The sequence below is a fragment of the Sebastes fasciatus genome, chromosome 4 (genome assembly GCF_043250625.1).
Source record: "Sebastes fasciatus isolate fSebFas1 chromosome 4, fSebFas1.pri, whole genome shotgun sequence".
NCBI classification, from domain to species: Eukaryota; Metazoa; Chordata; class Actinopteri; order Perciformes; family Sebastidae; genus Sebastes; species Sebastes fasciatus.
The window spans coordinates 2,942,288-2,960,112 of record NC_133798.1 but is presented as its reverse complement, the minus strand read 5'-3'; the positions used below and the strand labels follow the sequence as shown (position 1 = coordinate 2,960,112).

General features: G+C 43.6%; 1 protein-coding gene and 1 long non-coding RNA gene across 2 annotated transcripts; one reads left to right on the top strand and one right to left on the bottom strand.

Moving 5' to 3' along the window:
* Positions 1–8,311: 8,311 nt before the first annotated feature.
* LOC141767037 (uncharacterized) lies at positions 8,312–9,584 on the bottom strand. The gene is made up of 3 exons (XR_012593752.1): positions 9,166–9,584; positions 8,544–8,583; positions 8,312–8,452 (listed from the first exon to the last, which is right to left on the bottom strand). It is a non-coding gene; the product is annotated as an uncharacterized LOC141767037 (long non-coding RNA).
* Positions 9,585–12,846: 3,262 nt separating this feature from the next.
* LOC141766867 (uncharacterized) lies at positions 12,847–15,415 on the top strand. Its single transcript, XM_074634042.1, has 3 exons — positions 12,847–12,994; positions 14,574–14,933; positions 15,219–15,415. The coding sequence occupies exons 1-3, from the start codon at positions 12,940–12,942 to the stop codon at positions 15,413–15,415; spliced, it is 612 nt and encodes a 203-aa protein (XP_074490143.1). The 5' UTR covers positions 12,847–12,939.
* The last annotated feature ends 2,410 nt before the right edge of the window (positions 15,416–17,825 follow it).

Below are 17,825 nucleotides of genomic sequence, written 5' to 3'. Positions count from 1 at the left end.
ATAAATAAATACAACAAATGTAACAGTAGCTAGAGGCCATAGGCCTTGGTGAAGAGGTGGGTTTTGAGGAGTCTTTTGAAGGTGTCCAGAGATGGTGCGTTGCGGAGCTCTATGGGGAGAGAGTTCCAAAGTGTGGGGGCTGTCACACTGAAGGCTCTGTCCCCAAAAGTTCTCATTCTTGTGTGAGGGACGGAGAGCTGACCCGTGCCTGAGGATCTAAGGTTCCGGGGCTGTGTGTAAGGGTGGAGGAGGTCAGATAGGTACTGAGGAGCCAGGGCGTTGAGGGATTTGTAGGTGAGGAGGAGGATTTTGTAGGTGATGCGGGACTTGACCGGGAGCCAGTGGAGGTGGATGAGGGTGGGGGTGATGTGCTGCCAGGGCTTGGTGCGGGTGAGAACCCTGGCAGCCGAGTTTTGCACATACTGGAGCCTGTCCAGGGCTTTGCTGGGAACCCCGGACAGGACTCCATTGCAGTAGTGCAAACGGGAGGTGACGAAAGCGTGGATGAGGGTTTCTGCCACAGAGTCAGAGAGTGATTGCCGGAGACGTGAGATGTTTTTGAGGTGGAAGAAGGCGGATTTGGTGATGAACCTGATATGAGATTGGAATGATAGTGTTGGGTCCAGGATGACACCCAGGTTGCGGACTTCCGAGGATGGGGAGAAGGAACAGCCATCAACATCCAGGTGGAGATCTCCAACCTTCCGGAGCAGGGCCTTGGGAGCCACAACCATGAGCTCGGTTTTGTTGCTGTTGAGTTTTAAGAAGTTAGATGACATCCAGATTTTTATTGCATGTAGGCAGTTTACAAGTGACTGTGGGGGTAGCTGGGTGGATGGTTTGGTGCTGAGATATAGTTGTGTGTCGTCAGCATATGAATGAAAGCTGAGACCGTGGTGGCGGATGATCTGACCAAGGGGGAGCATGTAGATGGTGAAGAGGAGGGGTCCCAGCACAGAGCCTTGAGGTACGCCATGGTTGACTGGGGCCGGGGTGGAACTGGAGTCTCTGATGGTGACAAACTGTTTTCTGTTTGTGAGGTAGGACTGAAACCAAGAGAGAGCTGAACCGGTGAGGCCAAGGTAGTCAGATAGGCGGGTGAGGAGGATGGTGTGGGAGACTGTGTCGAAGGCAGCTGAGAGGTCCAGGAGGATGAGGATGCTGATGTGACCAGAATCTGCAGCGATGAGGAGGTCATTTGTGATTTTGATGAGGGTGGTCTCTGTGCTGTGGTGTGGTCTGAAGCCAGATTGAAACGTTTCGTAGAGCTCATGGTTGGCCATATGTTGATGTTGATCACTGCTCTTTCCAGAATTTTACTCAGGAAAGGAAGGTTGGAGATCGGTCGGTAGTTGTTGCTGTCATCCCGGTCCAGACCTGGCTTTTTGAGGATGGGAGTGACTGATGCCATCTTGAGGCTGTCGGGTACAAGACCAGATGCCAAGGAGGAGTTGATGATGTTCACCATAATGGGGCACAGGGCAGGTAGGCACGCCTTGACCAAGGCTGTGGGCATGGGGTCCAGAGAACAGGTGGAGGCTTTGGCCTTAGTGACCAACTTTGCGACCTGAGGAGCACATACAGGGGAGAAGAAGGAGAGGGAGCACTGAGGCAGGCGAACATCCAAGGGAGCCACGCCCAGTGGCTGAGGTGTGTGTGGAGGGAGGTGGGCAGGCACCAGGAGCTGCTGATGGATGGACTCGACTTTGTCCTGGAAAAAGTCCAGGAACTTAGTGCAGAGGTCGGGGGCACCTGAGGGGAGGGGGGGGGTCGAGGGGGCGAAGGATCCGGTTGATGGTGGAGAACGGGGTGGTTTTGTTGGTTGGTAATGAGGGTGGAGTAGTACTGTGTTTTGGCCTGGGAGAGCTACTTTGTAGGCCCTCACATGCTCTTTATAAGCCTCAAGGTGGACAGTGAGGCCAGATCTTTTGTAGCGCCTCTCCAGTTGACGGCCGGTGGACTTCTGGGTGCGGAGTTCAGTGGTGAACCAGGGGGCGGGACGGGTATAGGAGACAGTCCGGGTTTTGAGGGGGGCAAGGGAGTCAAGGCTGCCGGATAAAGTGGCGTTGTAGTGGGCAACCAGCCCATCAGCAGAGCTGTCGTGTGGATCTGAGGCCAGATGGGTCGCTATCAGGTCGTTCAGAGCTGGTGTACTCACTTGGATTTATCCTCAAAGCCTAAAGCCTTAGGCATAGCGCTGAGACGCATGGTGAGGAAAGACAGAGAGTCGATGAACCTCAACTGGAAATCGGATTCTGTGAAGCTGATAATTTTACTACCTTGCATGATGATAGAGGGCGTCATACCCTCTCCCACCAGGTAACTAAGGACCAAGTAGCTGTCAAATCCTTTAGCGTTGTGCGCTATAAAGGTAGCCTCCCTATGTCTGCTCTTCCTGAAATTTTGGACAAACTTTTCAACGCATTTTAGACCGTAAGCGTTCCACTCTTCACCACGGAGCGATTTTGTACACACCAGATAGGGTACGTGTACACCCTCCGGGTTGACGAATGTTTCAAAATCGTAAAAGAATATAGCGTCGGTGTATTCATCTTCCTTCGGAAGAGGTCGCATGTAACACAGGTGCTGATCGGAGGGAATTTCAGAGTCGTTGAGATTCCCCCCACAGATTCTACATCTTTCAGCTGTGCACTTGTGTTTCTCCTGGCGTGAGACGAGATGTTTACAGCCGAGGCATTTGTACATTTGCTGGCAGATACTGAGATTCGAATGAGAGAGGGGTCTAGGCTGTCTGTGTTTCGAGTAACACGCTTGTGTACGGCAAGTCCCGTTACAGGCTGAGCAGAATACACTTTCAGAATAATGAGTAGCGCAGTCAGGATTGAGGCAGAGATTACAATGATTAGGACAGAAGTGTTTCTCGTGGGACTTGTAACCCCTGTGACAGTAATTGCAGACATATTTGACTCCTAAAAGAGCCTTAAGATTTTTTATGCCGTAGTAGTGGTTTTGAAACAAGAAAAGATACAACGGATGAGGTGACTTGGGAAACTCTGTTTCAAAAGGTAAAAGAGTTCGGTCCTCAGACCGTCGGCAATACACCACAATTTTACGATTCAGTATCTGTTCAAATCTGCCTATGTCACTCAGGGTGACTTCCGTCTGATCATTCAGGCCTGCCAAACGTTGCAACTCTCTGCCGCGTTCCCGGGCTTGACTATTGTTGAAATTGGGATTGGTGAGATGAGCCAAGCCTATGGCGAAGCAGAGACGGTCATTTTCATTGTTTACTATGTACAGATGGGCTCGTTTCAGGTTTATGATTTCGTTATCTAACAGTTTCTGCTGCTTTCGTCTACCACCGCCTCGAGGGTTTCGCAACACTTGAACGACTAATTCTAGCTGGGAGCCTTCATTGATTTGACCGTTAGATTGTATCAACCTGGCTAACAAACCTTCGAAAGCCGACACTATGTTGTCGTCCTGCTCATCGTATTTAATGATGATGTGATCTCGCACATTTTCACCTATTATCTCGAGCTGTATGAGGTCGTTACGTCTAACCTCGGGTCTGACTCTCTCGGCTAGATCTGTAAGGTTTTGCACAACGTCTAAATAAAATTGAGCAAGATCGGGTACATCTCCGAGGGGAGGAACGTTAAAGACGCGTCTTATTTCCAGATTGTTAAAAGGCTCGCGTGGCGTTACGGTTTCGTTCTGATTTTGAGGAACTGACTGGACAGGATCATGAGAAAATTCGTTCTGATTTTGAAGATTTTGACGATCGTGATGGAGAGCTTCTTCTATCGGTTGGAGTAGGTCAGGGTTAGGGTTATGCTCCACCGGAATTATACCACGTTGGTCAGAGTTTCTATTTAATTCTTCTTCTTCTTCTATAGCTTCATGCAATGCCCACGGAATTATACCCCTTTGATCAGAGTCTCGATTTAATTCTTCTATAGCTTCATACAATGCATCCGGAATACTGGGGAGGTCAGACATGATTTTTTTTTTTTTTTTTTTGTCCCACCTTCAAAAAATGTCACACCTTACATGTTTTGAGCTACGGAAATAATTCCCTGGATCCCTGCATTAAACATATCAACGATTCCTCGAAGGTATAACTGCTTGTCACGGAAGGTGTGGGGGGCTCTGGTCATCCTCCTTTGCTGTTGATGGGTCATCGAAAGCCTCCGATAACGTCTTCGTACTGCTTCTGTTGTAAAACAGATTAATATAAATTAAATATATAAATATAGCCTATAAATAATAATAACAAAAAAATACATCTCATAAAAAATCACCTCCGGCTCTCCTAACACGTATTGCAGGTTCAGGTTCTGGTGCAGGCTCAGGTACAGGTTCAGTCACTGCAACTTCCTCTGCTATAAAAAAAATCAGAAGAAACAAGAGTATATAGTATTAGTAAATATATTAATATAGCCTATAAATAAGGTCTATAGATAGGGTCTCCTATCGGGGCTTTTTCAAAGACTTTTTTATAAAAGCATAAAATCATAAAATACAAAAGTATATACCACTCCAGCCCCTAAGGGACACAGTATTATCATAAAATCACAAAATACAAACGTATATACCACTCCAGCCCATAAGGGGCGCAGGATTTTGAAAATGAGCCGATAGGATTACGTCATATCTGGAGGAGGGGACATAACTATGACATATCCACTCATTCAAACATCCGGCGGGAGGACGAAGCAGTCGCTGTTGCTAAACAGCGTATATGTGTGAAATAAACATGCAATTTCCTTTTATTTTATTTTTATTATTTACCTTCACGTTCCTCCGTTGACGGTTCGGGATTTCTTATACTGTTTTCACCAGATGGAATGTCAGGATTTAACGTGAGATTGCCCTCGTTTACGGAACATATATTTTGACAAGAAGGGTTCCCCTCTTCAGTGGCATGGATTGTGATATTTCCTTCTTCTTGACGTCTTTCACGGATAACGTTATCCTCTATTGGGACCCGCTGTGCTGTAGATGCATCTTCCTCCGTATCAGATATATCGCTGACATTTTCCCAACACACGTTTGGCTCTGAGGTCTTTTTCTCGCAGGAAAAACTCTCGCAGGATTGGTCGATTAAATCTGTAAGTAAATAACGCATTTACAGTTTTAAAAACGTTATGCTTTGCAAATGTACTGCTTGACATAAAACATGCTTTAAAATAAACAATCATTTTAAAACATACCGTAGTCCCTTTGTGTAAAATGTATGTCTGTAAATTCCTGTGGAGTAACTTTTTGGAGAGAGAGAGAGAGAGAATTAAAAGTTAAATAATTCTTAAATCTTAATTACTTACCAGGAAACAGAGAGGTTGGAGTCTGTTCAAGACCCATGCCAGAGGTTTGCTGTTTGTGCTGCATTTTTTCGTGCCGGTTTATATTGTATGAAGAGGCTCGCTGGTGTGACAGAGTATTTCAAGACAAACAACTAGACAGATTTTTTTTTTAATCGGATACCCCAGTCACCTGTTAAAGACATGATCCGCAGTTTTGTCATTTAAAGAACTAAACAACACACTGGAGACCTATACATCTGTCCTTTCCCTTAGTTAATGCTAAAGGTGAAAAGGCTAAAGGTAGAATGTTTTTCTCACATTGCTTCAAAAAGAGTTCACACCCCTCCTCTCATTGGTTCAAACCCGTGGGAATTTCGCGTGATCACCCGGTCCTAGCTCATTGGATGAAAGTTCACACACTTCCATTGGTTCAAACCGTGGGAATTTCCCACCATCACATGGTCCCAGCTCATTGGATAAAAAAATTCCCACGGAGGCGTGGGAAAATACGCCTACCATGACGTAGACGCTTCTCATTGGCTCTCGAGCGCGGGAAAAAAGGGGCGGGTGGGCGTGGTTTCCGGTATGACGTGGCAGCCTGTCATTGGACACCAATTAGTTCCGGAAATTACGGACATTCCTGATTAGTCACACCTGTCAAAACGAGTTTGACATGAAGTGGGCCCCTATTCTCTCTCACATGTGGATTCTAATGTAAGACAAACAAGTGTTTTTTAAGGCAGATTTGAGGCATGCTCCTTTTGAACAATATAAACAGTCTAGGTTTATTAGTTTACATTATTTCAGGAAGAAAAATCACTTAAATATAGGGCTTCAAATAACAAAGATCAATGCAAATTACCTTTTGTCCTTTTGGTGATGGAACAAAGGCATCCATCACAGCCAACATCTTACTGCTAAACCTGGCATGCGTCAGTGGGATGGAACACCTTCAAAACATTCAAACAAAATAGCAGAAAACTGTCGTTGACATTTTCTCTTCTCAAAAGGTAATCCATAAACAAACAATCAATAAACATATCCTAATAATTAACGCATAATACAAACATATCACACCTGTTGCTGAACAATCCTCCTCTTTGGTGCTCCATAGGACTTTTTAGCTTCCCAAGACCGCTGCCTCTGCAATGACAAATAGCCTATTTAGTATTCAACACATAGCTACCCATTGTCAATTACACAGATACCATATTATATATCACTTTATCCAAACAAGTTCAATCATTTTCTTACAGTGTGCAACATCTTACCTTCCTGCTGTAACTAACAGTCATATATCCGTCTTCATCTGCTTGACATGGCCCTGGTGCAGCGACCTCTCCCTTCACAACCACCTTTGGGGAGAATCTCCTAGCAGGCAGAGATGTCTTAGAAACAACCGATGGCTTCGGTACAGTACTCTCCAGGTGCAGATAAGCAGCAGTCCAGAACAGCTGCACCAAGACACCCATTCCCTCCCGGTCACTCAGATGAACCTGCAAAATACGTATTTTAACAGTAATTAAACACAAATATCGTACAATCTATATGCATCTGTATGATTTGAACTTATATCAACGACGAAAAGGGTACATCACACTTATGCATTTTCCATGTCACAACATGTATACTTACGCCATCAGGGCTCCACAACTTATGGTTGTGCACAGGAAAATGCTCAGCAGTAGAGACGTACTTCACACCTTAAAAAAATATGAAACATCATACATTACTGAAATTTAATATTTTTACACTGTGTTTTCAATATATTGCCAACCTACAATGCTATTTATTTTACATATGTTTTGAGATATTTATATAACTGTTATGAAGATCATGCTGGTTATACATTTTAGTTATTAAATAAATTTATAATCAAAAAATGGTGAATTTGTTTTTGCATTACTTGGCATGAAACCATAATGACTAATGACTAAAATGTATTCAAATAGTTTGCCCAGGAGTACACAACTTGTTAAATTTGTAACTGTAGTTAAACCCTTTGTTTAAACATACCCGCACATGCAGCCACACGATGAAACTCTTGCCTCAGGTGGTCCTGCAGATCCACAGCTACATTCAACCTCAGAGGGAAATCCAACACCACCACCTGTTAAATATAGATGTTCATAACTAAAACGCCATACTGTGGCAGCTGCCAATTCTCTGGTGCTTGCTGTTGTTTCCCTTTTCCGTGGTGTTTTTTTGGTTGAGTTGCTGAGTGATTAGAGGGTTATTCAGTTCACCTGTTGCGCAGGGTGTGGGGACAGGCTCTTAAATGATAGTTGAGAGCAGCTTGGTGCATTCCCCTCTTGGCCAATCAGGGTGTGACGGTGCCTTTCTGTAGGGCTTAAAAGAGGAGGGAAACTGCACACCCAGTGTCATTCTGATCTCTCCTTCACTCAATGCAACATGTGTTATCAGCCAAACCAGAAACTCTGGTCTATTTTAGGCCCTTTTGAGATTCTGTGATCTTTGTGTTTTGTTTATTGAGAGTGTTGACTATCCTAGTTGGGGAAACAAAATAAATACCAATCAATTAGGTTACCTGCACTAGGACGTTTAGGTGCTATATTTGTGCAAGAATCTGGCTTGCCTCACGATAGCCTAACGCCTGCAGGCTGTATTTTGTTATTCTATTCATTTGTTGATTTTCAATGAAACCCTTTATACCCATTTCTTTTAGTGTATTTTATTTGGGAAAACTTTAAAGGAGGGTAAAAGGAAAAATAAAACCAATATTTCAGTTTCCTTAATTGTTTGTTATTGTAGAGGCATTTGTTCATTATTATTATTAAGGAGGCATTTTATTTTATATTATTATGTGGATGGGAACTGTTTTTCAGTCTTCTGACTGAACAACTAAAGTCTGGGGAACTCGGTACCGCCACAATACTCATTAACACCTCATACAAAACATTCATTTTAATACCAAAGAAATAATACCCGAGGCCACAGACTGCAGACACTGTAGAGGAGCTTGGCAAAAGATACCCCTGCCTCGTCTGGGGTTCGGCTCGCTGTGAGGTCGTTGCTTGGGGCCAACAGCATTGATCACCTCCTTCCGCAACTCCGCTGCACAGGCCCCCGGCGTTGAAAGGACACCAAAAGGAAAGCCCCTCTGGCATCTTCACGTAACCATCTGCAATGGCTCGTAAATGGGAGCATCCAACAAGCAGGACAAACTGGAACAACAGAAAGGATACTTTTAGAAAAAAAATCATAAATTATCATAAGACCTTGTACTTTCTTCATCAACTGTAACCACAATAATACCTTCTTGTCTGGAGAGTCAGGCGGCATGACCAACTTGTGCCTACGCCCGGTAAATGAGGAAATTGGCCATTGTTCCACTCTATGGCAATATCCTGTTCCGCTAACTATTGATAAACACACAAAGACACCACACATTGAAACTTAACACAGCATTATTTATGTAGACAAAATAATTATACATCATCCTGTAAAGACATGATGCAACAATATACACCTTACACACATAAGGACAGCATGTAAAAAACACCGAACTTGCTACATACCAACAATATTGCCAGCTGTGTTCTGCTGCGCTGCCTGAGATCGACGAATGGATCTTTTACGCAGCATCTGTAAATATATAAACACAATTGATTAATAACAACAATTTTACCCCCCGATAAAGTTCATTGTACTGATACAGTGACCCAGAGTTGCAAACAACTAAAGCAGCCAAGTGCAGTTGGTTTCCAAGGGGGCCAGAACCATAAATGACATGCAAATGACAACACACAGACTCATCTTTAATAGAAGATGTTCCAACACTTTAGGCTTCCAAAAAACTCTTCGTTTTACCAGTTCAGCATTTTACAATTCATCACAATTTGTGCTGTTAATAAATAAATGCAGTAGCACATCTTACCTTAAACCAAAAGGAGCTGCTTGGAAATAAAATCTGTAGATTCGTCAGAGGTGTCCTGAAAGCTCGATCCAATGTGTTCTACTGTTACCAGCAGATTTACCCGCTTGTTAAAAAAACAGGAGAGTGATTTGATCCTGAGGGTAACAGAATTATATGTGCAGGCACGCAGGTTTCTGTGGGCGTGTCTAAAAACAAGGAACTAATCACAACACAAGTGGGTTTCTGTGGGCGTCGCCAACAGCAAGGCACTAACCAACCAAAACACTGTCTTGGGAAAAAGTTCAAATAGAAATACAACTTAAAAAGATTATAATCTTTTCTTGTTGGTTAATCAGTGATAAAAAATAATATGAAAATATGAAAGATAGGTATCTTGAACCTCTAATGATGAAACAGAACCATTAACATTATACTTGTACTATATATACATATATATATGTACACACGTAGGCAAAATTGTTGGTACCCTTCCGTTAAAGAAAGAAAAACCCACAATGGTCACTGAAATAACTTGAAACTGACAAGTAATAATAAATAAAAATTCACTGAAAATTAACTAATGAAAATCAGATATTGCTTTTGAATTATGGTTCAACAGAATCATTTTAAAAAACAAACTAATGAAACTGGCCTGGACAAAAATGATGGTACCCTTAACTTAATATTTTGTTGCACAACCTTTCGAGGCAATCACTGCAATCAAGCGATTTCTGTAACTCTCAATGAGACTTCTGCATCTGTCAACAGGTATTTTGGCCCACTCCTCGTGAGCAAACTGCTCCAGCTGTCTCAGGTTTGAAGGGTGCCTTCTCCAGACTGCATGTTTCAGCTCCTTCCACAGATGTTCAATAGGATTTAGATCAGGGCTCATAGAAGGCCACTTCAGAATAGTCCAATGTTTTGTTCTTAGCCATTCTTGGGTGTTTTTAGCTGTGTTTTGGGTCATTATCCTGTTTGAGGACCCATGACCTGCAACTGAGACCAAGCTTTCTGACACTGGGCAGCACATTTCGCTCCAGAATGCCTTGATAGTCTTGAGATTTCATTGTACCCTGCACAGATTCAAGACACCCTGTGCCAGATGCAGCAAAGCAGCCCCAGAACATAACCTAGTCTCCTCCATGTTTCACATTAAGTACAGTGTTCTTTTCTTTGTATGCTTCATTTTTGCGTCTGTGAACATAGAGCTGATGTGACTTGCCAAAAAGCTCCAGTTAAACCAACTGCACTTGGCTGCTTTAGTTGTTTGCAACTCTGGGTCACTGTATCAGTACAATGAACTTTATCGGGGGGTAAAATTGTTGTTATTAATCAATTGTGTTTATATATTTACAGATGCTGCGTAAAAGATCCATTCGTCGATCTCAGGCAGCGCAGCAGAACACAGCTGGCAATATTGTTGGTATGTAGCAAGTTCGGTGTTTTTTACATGCTGTCCTTATGTGTGTAAGGTGTATATTGTTGCATCATGTCTTTACAGGATGATGTATAATTATTTTGTCTACATAAATAATGCTGTGTTAAGTTTCAATGTGTGGTGTCTTTGTGTGTTTATCAATAGTTAGCGGAACATCAAGCTGCTTGGAGATGGTCTTATAGCCTTTACCTTTAACATGAAGGTCTATAATTGTCTTTCTGATCTCCTGAGACAACTCTCTCCTTAGCTTTCTGTGGTCCATGTTCAGTGTGGTACACACCATGATACCAAACAGCACAGTGACTTCCTTTCACCCTTTAAATAGGCAGACTGACTGATTACAAGTTTGAAGATACCTGTGATGCTATTTACAGGACACACCTTAGTTTAACATGTCCCTATGGTCACATTATTTTACATCTTTTCTAGGGGTACCATCATTTTTGTCCAGGCCAGTTTCATTAGTTTGTTTTTTTAAATGATTCTGTTGAACCACAATTCAAAAACAATAGCTGATTTTCATTAGTTTATTTATTATTACTTTTGTCAGTTTCAAGTTATTTCAGTGACCATTTGGGATTTTTCTTTCTTTAACGGAAGGGTACCAACAATTTTGCCTACGTGTGTATATATATATATATATATATATGTACGTGTGTATATATGTATGTATATATATATATGTATATATGTGTATATATATTAGGATACATATATATATATATATATATATATATATATATATATATATATATATATATATATATATATATATATATATACATATATGTATATATATTAGGATATATATACATATATATTATTTTCTCACACACTATGAACTTTTTTTAACGTTACTATGGTCATTTGTGTAACTGGATGTATGTTTGATTCTGGAAGCATTATTTCCTGTCTATAGGCAGAAGTTCTTGTGATATTCCCCTAATCCATCCTGTTACTGTGAATACTGACAGTGGACATTGAAATCATCACTTACTTCTCTGTCTAATCCCCTCAGTATGTCTTGTTAAAGGGACTGTTTGTAACTTTTTAAGCGTATAAATGTACCTGGTCGGGACACATGCGCGCTCGCATGTGCGCGCTCGCATGTTCGCGTGTGGCAGAGAGAAACATTGTCTTCTCGTTACCGACCGGGTGCCGGTGTCTTCCTGCTCTCTCCGGATGTGGGCGGAGAGAGCAGGAAGACACGCTGCAAATAGTAATAGAGCGGGAACTGTGGATGTAGTGTGGATGTCCTACAAGAGGCCACTGAGAGCTGCAAGATGTTACGCGATAACAGAAATACAACAACAATCATTGGAGACCGAGTACAGACTGGTCTGATGGCATTTTATTGAAGATTTGATCTATGAGTCAGTTGTTTGGTGAGAGACACAATGTAGTCTAATATATGACAAATGGGTATACTGGCGATAGACAGAGGAAATACGGTTCATGTTGATGAATAAAAATGCAGTGTGACTCAGTCTTTCGCACAAATTGATGATGTCACTATCATCTCCTCTCTCTGTAATCCTCCAGGGTTAGGGTTAGGTCTGTTTGGTGAGAGTGTGAGTCACTGTAGATCTCAAAGCACTCCTGACACTTTATTGATCATTTGCCGCTGCAAATGACTGTAACTCACTACAAAACACGCTCAAACTAACAGCTCTCACCTCTCTCAACATGTTCAAAACAAAAGCTGCAACAAGTCATAGTTGACTGCTGTACTTGTTGACAAGCCCTCACTTCTCTCTCTCTCTCTTCCATTACAATTTTACAAAGAACATCCTGTAATCCACCTTTTTTTGTATAAAGTGTTTATTAATTTCTGACCTATTTATTTACCTATGCTGTTTTTAGCCATTTTCTCGTGTCTTGTCATGGCATGCTGTATGTTTGTCATACTGTACTGTATCTGTGCTGTTTGTGTCGCTTGTGTGGACTGTGTCTTTATACTCTTGCTGCTGCCTCTTGGCCAGGTCATCATTGTAAATGAGAATTGGTTCTCAATTGATTTTACCTGGTTAAATAAAGGTAAAAAAAAAAAAAAAATTGAACATTTGATCCAATGAGTCAGTTGTTTGGTGAGAGTGTGTTTGTCTTGACTGCTGTCAGGTCAAGCTGATCATATTTCCTCGTACTTCCTCCAAAGATCTAATCTCCTAAACTGGCGCCATCTTGTGTCAGAAGTACATTAGTGTTCCTGCCTTGGTGTCAGTCCACTGGTCAGTCATGTGTAATCAGTAGCGCAGAGGAAGAAGTACTGTGAGGACTAAAGACAGACTGTAGATTGTCTCTGTTCTACCTGTAATAACTGAACTTGTATCTGATGTGTTTCTGTCTCCTCTCACAGGATGAAGATGATCTGCAGCATCCTGCTGCTCCTCAGTCTGACCTCCTGTGTCTCTGGTTAGTTGACCTTCACTTTATTATCCACAAACACTAAATACACTTTCAGACAAACATCTCTAGATGGAGTTTGACATGTTCAAGTTGTCAGTTTGTCTGCTGCTCACTTTCCCTCTCTACAACGCATATCTCCAGGAGTAGAAGAGATTCTTTGCGTAGACCAGGCCGGTTTCCGCAAGGGCCGCAGCACAGGAGAACAAGTACTGGCCCTAACCACCTTCATCGAAAATGGTTTCGAGCACAAACTGAAGACAGGAACAGTATTCCTCGACCTCACAGCTGCCTACGATACTGTTTGGCACAAAGGTCTCCTGCTAAAACTCACAAAAGCACTCCCTGCCTGGGCAACAGCAACAATTAAAACTCTGCTAACTAACCGGAGGTTCAGAGTTCACCTTGGACAGAATAAGAGTGCATGGAGAAAACAGTCAAACGGGCTCCCACAAGGGTCAGTCCTCGCCCCAACCCTGTTTAACCTTTACACAAATGACCTACCCACCACTAAATCCCGTAAATTCATCTACGCTGATGACATCTGTCTGGCAACCCAAGCACCAGACTTTGACTCTCTGGAACAGGTGCTCACGGAAGACCTCGCAAAGCTGGACCAGTACTGCAAAACCTGGCGCCTAAAACCAAGCCCCGCTAAAACAGTCTCCAGTGTATTCCACCTCAACAACGCAAAAGCTGCTTCAGAGCTAAATATCCAACTCAGCGGACTTAAGCTGAAGCACGCCCTCAACCCAACTTACCTGGGAGTGACACTTGACAGGACCCTATCCTTCAAGGAACACCTGAAAGGAACGGCAGCTAAGGTGAAGACTAGAAACAACCTGCTCTGTAAGCTCGCTGGCTCAAAATGGGGGGCAGCAGCCCCCACATTGCGCACCTCGGCACTGGCCCTTGCTTACTCTGCAGCAGAATACTGTGCCCCTGTTTGGTCCAGGTCACCCCATACACACCATGTGGACACCCAGCTCAACACAACCATGCGAATCATAAGCGGGACTATTCGTTCAACACCACTCCCCTGGCTCCCTGTCCTATCCAATATAACCCCCCCACATATCCGGCGAGTAGCATCTACTCAAAGGATGCTTCAAAAGGTCGAAGACTCTCCCCATCTACCAATCCATGCAGACATCTGCAATTCACCCACTGCCCGTCTTCCATCTAGACGACCAATATGGAAGAATACCCCACCAGCCGACTTCACCACCCAATCAGCATGGGAAAAGGAATGGGAGTCCAAGGATGTCCCAAACAAACATCTGGTGTCAGACCCCACCCTACAGGTCCCTGGCACCAACCTGCCAAGGATACAGTGGTCAACTCTTAATAGATTCAGGTCCGGACATGGCCCCTGCTTGGCCAGCCTTTACAAATGGGGCAGCAGCCCAAGCCCATTGTGTGCCTGTGGAGAGGTGCAAACAATGGAACACATCATTGAAGCTTGCCCACTCCACAGTCTAAAAGGAGGGTTAGACACCCTCCATACAGCAGACCAGGAGGCAACTGCATGGCTCAAGGACTTTGCATTCGCTAAATAAATAAATTTCCCTCTCTGTCTCCTCTACAGGAGCATTTGTAGTGAATGTGACACAGACCTCCTCTCAGGCAGAGGAGAACCAAGACATCACACTGGAGTGGATGTTCACAACCAGAACCAGCAGTTCCTCCAACTCACTTTATATCTACTGTGAACTGTTTGCTGATCTCAAGACCTCAGTCCTGTTTCATCTCCATGAAGGTGTTGAGCTCCCAGAGTCTCAGTATGAACAGTTTACAGGACGAGTCCAGTGGGACAAAGACGTCCTCAGAGACGGACGAATCAGACTTCACATGTCCAGACTCAGGATTAATGACTCTGGTGTGTACCGGTGTGATGTGCTCACAGGTTATGGTAGTGGCTCTAGGATATGTCGCCTCAAAGTCACAGGTGAGTTGATTCAGTAGAACTCAGTCAGTGAAACCAGACTAAGAGTCTACAGCCCTGCTAGTGCTAAACACATCTTAGTTTAGCATGTTAACATGCTGCAGGGGTCATACTTCGCTTCCGCCATTTTGGACAGCAGTAAAACGTACGTCATGGCTACCGCTGATGAAGACTAGGATCATATTTAGTCTTTCTTTTGTCAGTCTGCTGGATTTATTTAGTTTCCTGTTTCAGTAAAATGGTTCCACTTCAGACAATCAGACACATTTTATATTCTGTCCTTTACAGCAGCTGCTGATGAGCCCAAACCTCCGAGACCAACAATGAGACCACAACCAGAGAGACCAACAATGAGACCACAACCAGAGAGTCGGGGAAGGATCGGCCTCTACGTTGGACTGATAGCAGCTCTACTGGTTCTCTGTGCTGGACTCTGCTTTGCCTTTCTTCTTTCTTTTACTAGAAGATTATCAGTCAGGATTTAGAGTGCACCATAGCACAGAGACAGCACTAGTGAAAATTACAAATGACCTTCTAATGGCATCGGACAAAGGACTTGTCTCCGTACTTGTCTTGATTGATCTCAGTTTGTACATGTCAACGATGAGTCCTCCATGCACGCCAAAGTTAGTCACGGAGTTCTACAGGGTTCTGTACTTGGACCAATTCTATTTACCTTATATATGCTTCCCTTAGGCAATGTTATTAGAAAACACTCCATAAACTTTCATTGTTATGCAGATGATACCCAATTATATCTATCGATCAAGCCAGACGAAACAAACCAGTTAACTAAACTTCAAGCATGCCTTAAGGACATAAAAACCTGGATGACCTGCAATTTCCTGATGTTAAACTCAGACAAAACTGAAGTTATTGTACTAGGCCCTGAGCACCTCCGAAACAAATTATCTAATGATATAGTTACTTTAGATGGCATTGCCCTGGCCTCCAGCACCACCGTAAGGAATCTGGGAGTTGTCTTCGACCAGGATATGTCCTTTAACTCTCACATAAAACAAACCTCACAGACTGCCTTCTTTCATCTACGTAACATTGCAAAGATCAGACACATCCTGTGTCAAAATGATGCAGAAAAATTAGTCCATGCATTTGTTACCTCTAGACTCGATTACTGCAATTCCTTATTATCAGGCTGTTCCAATAAGTCTCTTAAGACTCTCCAGTTGATCCAGAATGCTGCAGCACGTGTACTGACTAGAACTAGAAAAAGAGATCATATTACGCCTGTATTAGCTTCTCTGCACTGGCTGCCTGTAAAATCAAGAATAGAATTTAAAATCGTCCTCCTCACCTACAAAGCGCTAAACGGTCAGGCCCCATCATATCTTAAAGAGCTCATAGTACCCTATTATCCCACCAGAGCACTGTGCTCCCAGAATGCAGGGTTACTTGAGGTTCCTAGAGTCTCCAAAAGTAGAATGGGAGCGAGAGCCTTCAGCTATCAAGCTCCTCTTCTCTGGAACCAGCTCCCAGTTTCAGTCCGGGAGGCAGACACCGTCTCTACATTTAAGAGTAGGCTAAAGACTTTCCTCTTTGATAACGCTTATACTTAAGCTGCTATAGGCATAGACTGCCGGGGGACTTCCTATGACACACTGTCATAAGGAATTTCCTATGACACACTGAGCTCCCCTCTCCTTCTGTATATACTCATGTCCCATGTCCATGTTGTTACTAACTTCATTCCTTCCCGGGAGTCCTTGTGCCTCCTTGTCTCGCAGCTAACCGTGGAGCGGGGTCACACCTGGAGCGAGGTCATACCTGGAGCGGGATCACACCGGGAGCGAGGTTATACCTGGAGCAGGGGTACACTTGGAGCAGGGTTTCACCTGGATCTTGGTGGTCTCCGGTATTGTGGCTGCATCTGCTGCCGCGTCGGTGCCTGCTTGACACCAACTGCTACCATCCTTAATTAACTACGTCTGTACGAGGGACTACCAATGCTAACGAGGGATTTCCAACACCTAGTGACAATGTAGCAGCCTGGAGAATAACATTTCTCAATCACTGCCAAAGACATCAAGAGCTCCCAGCAAGCATGCTGATGCTGCAGGAACCAACGCACGGGCATCGATCGCAGGGACATCCCACACCAACACACATGGACGTACCGAGGAGAGATGCTGGACAGTGCTGGCGAGCTAGCAAGATGTATGGTGGACTGAGACAGCTGGAAGCTCCACTTGAAAGCCCGTCTGGGGACGACCCAGTGATATAATTTCCGATAGTTGTATTATCACTCTTTCCATCCACCACTATTGGTTTTGTGTTATCAGTCCTACTAGCTATTACAGCTGCTAGGCTACTATTGTGACTGCTTCTCTAACTCTCTCTCTCTATATATCTATCTCTCTCTCTCTCTCTCACTCTCTATCTATCTATCCCCCCAGCCGGTCTCGGCAGATGGCCGCCCGCCCTGCGCCCGGTTCTGCTCCAGGTTTCTTCCCAGTAATCGGGGAGTTTTTCCTGGCCACAGTGCACTTGGTGGATCCTGTTGGGTCTCTAAACTATGGTGTACGGTCATAGACCTGCTCTATATATAGAGCGTCTTGAGATAACTTCTGTTGTGATTTGACGCTATACAAAAATAAATTGATTTGATTTGATTTGACTAAATCTACTGGTAATAGAGGAAACATCTATACAGGTGAACAGATGATGAGTTTCTTAAAGAAACAACCCATCACGACTAACCAAGCGGTAACCTCCAGTGCTGAGATAAGGTCGTGTCTAGAAGCTAACCTCCAAGCTCCAAGAAAAAAATGTGAAAACTCTTGTGAGACTCGCTGCCCGACGACCTATCCTAACCTCAACTATTCAAGGTCAATACCTAACCTTAACTATTTGATATCAATGCTTAATCTTAACCAT

What these genes read in the sequence shown, in the direction of transcription:
- LOC141766867 (XM_074634042.1), top strand. Translation starts at nt 12,940, where the DNA reads ATGAAGATGATCTGCAGCATCCTGCTGCTCCTCAGTCTGACCTCCTGT. An exon ending in TCTGACCTCCTGTGTCTCTG is followed by an intron (nt 12,995 to 14,573) that starts GTTAGTTGACCT and finishes TCTCCTCTACAG; the next exon opens with GAGCATTTGTAGTGAATGTG. An exon ending in ATGTCGCCTCAAAGTCACAG is followed by an intron (nt 14,934 to 15,218) that starts GTGAGTTGATTC and finishes TGTCCTTTACAG; the next exon opens with CAGCTGCTGATGAGCCCAAA.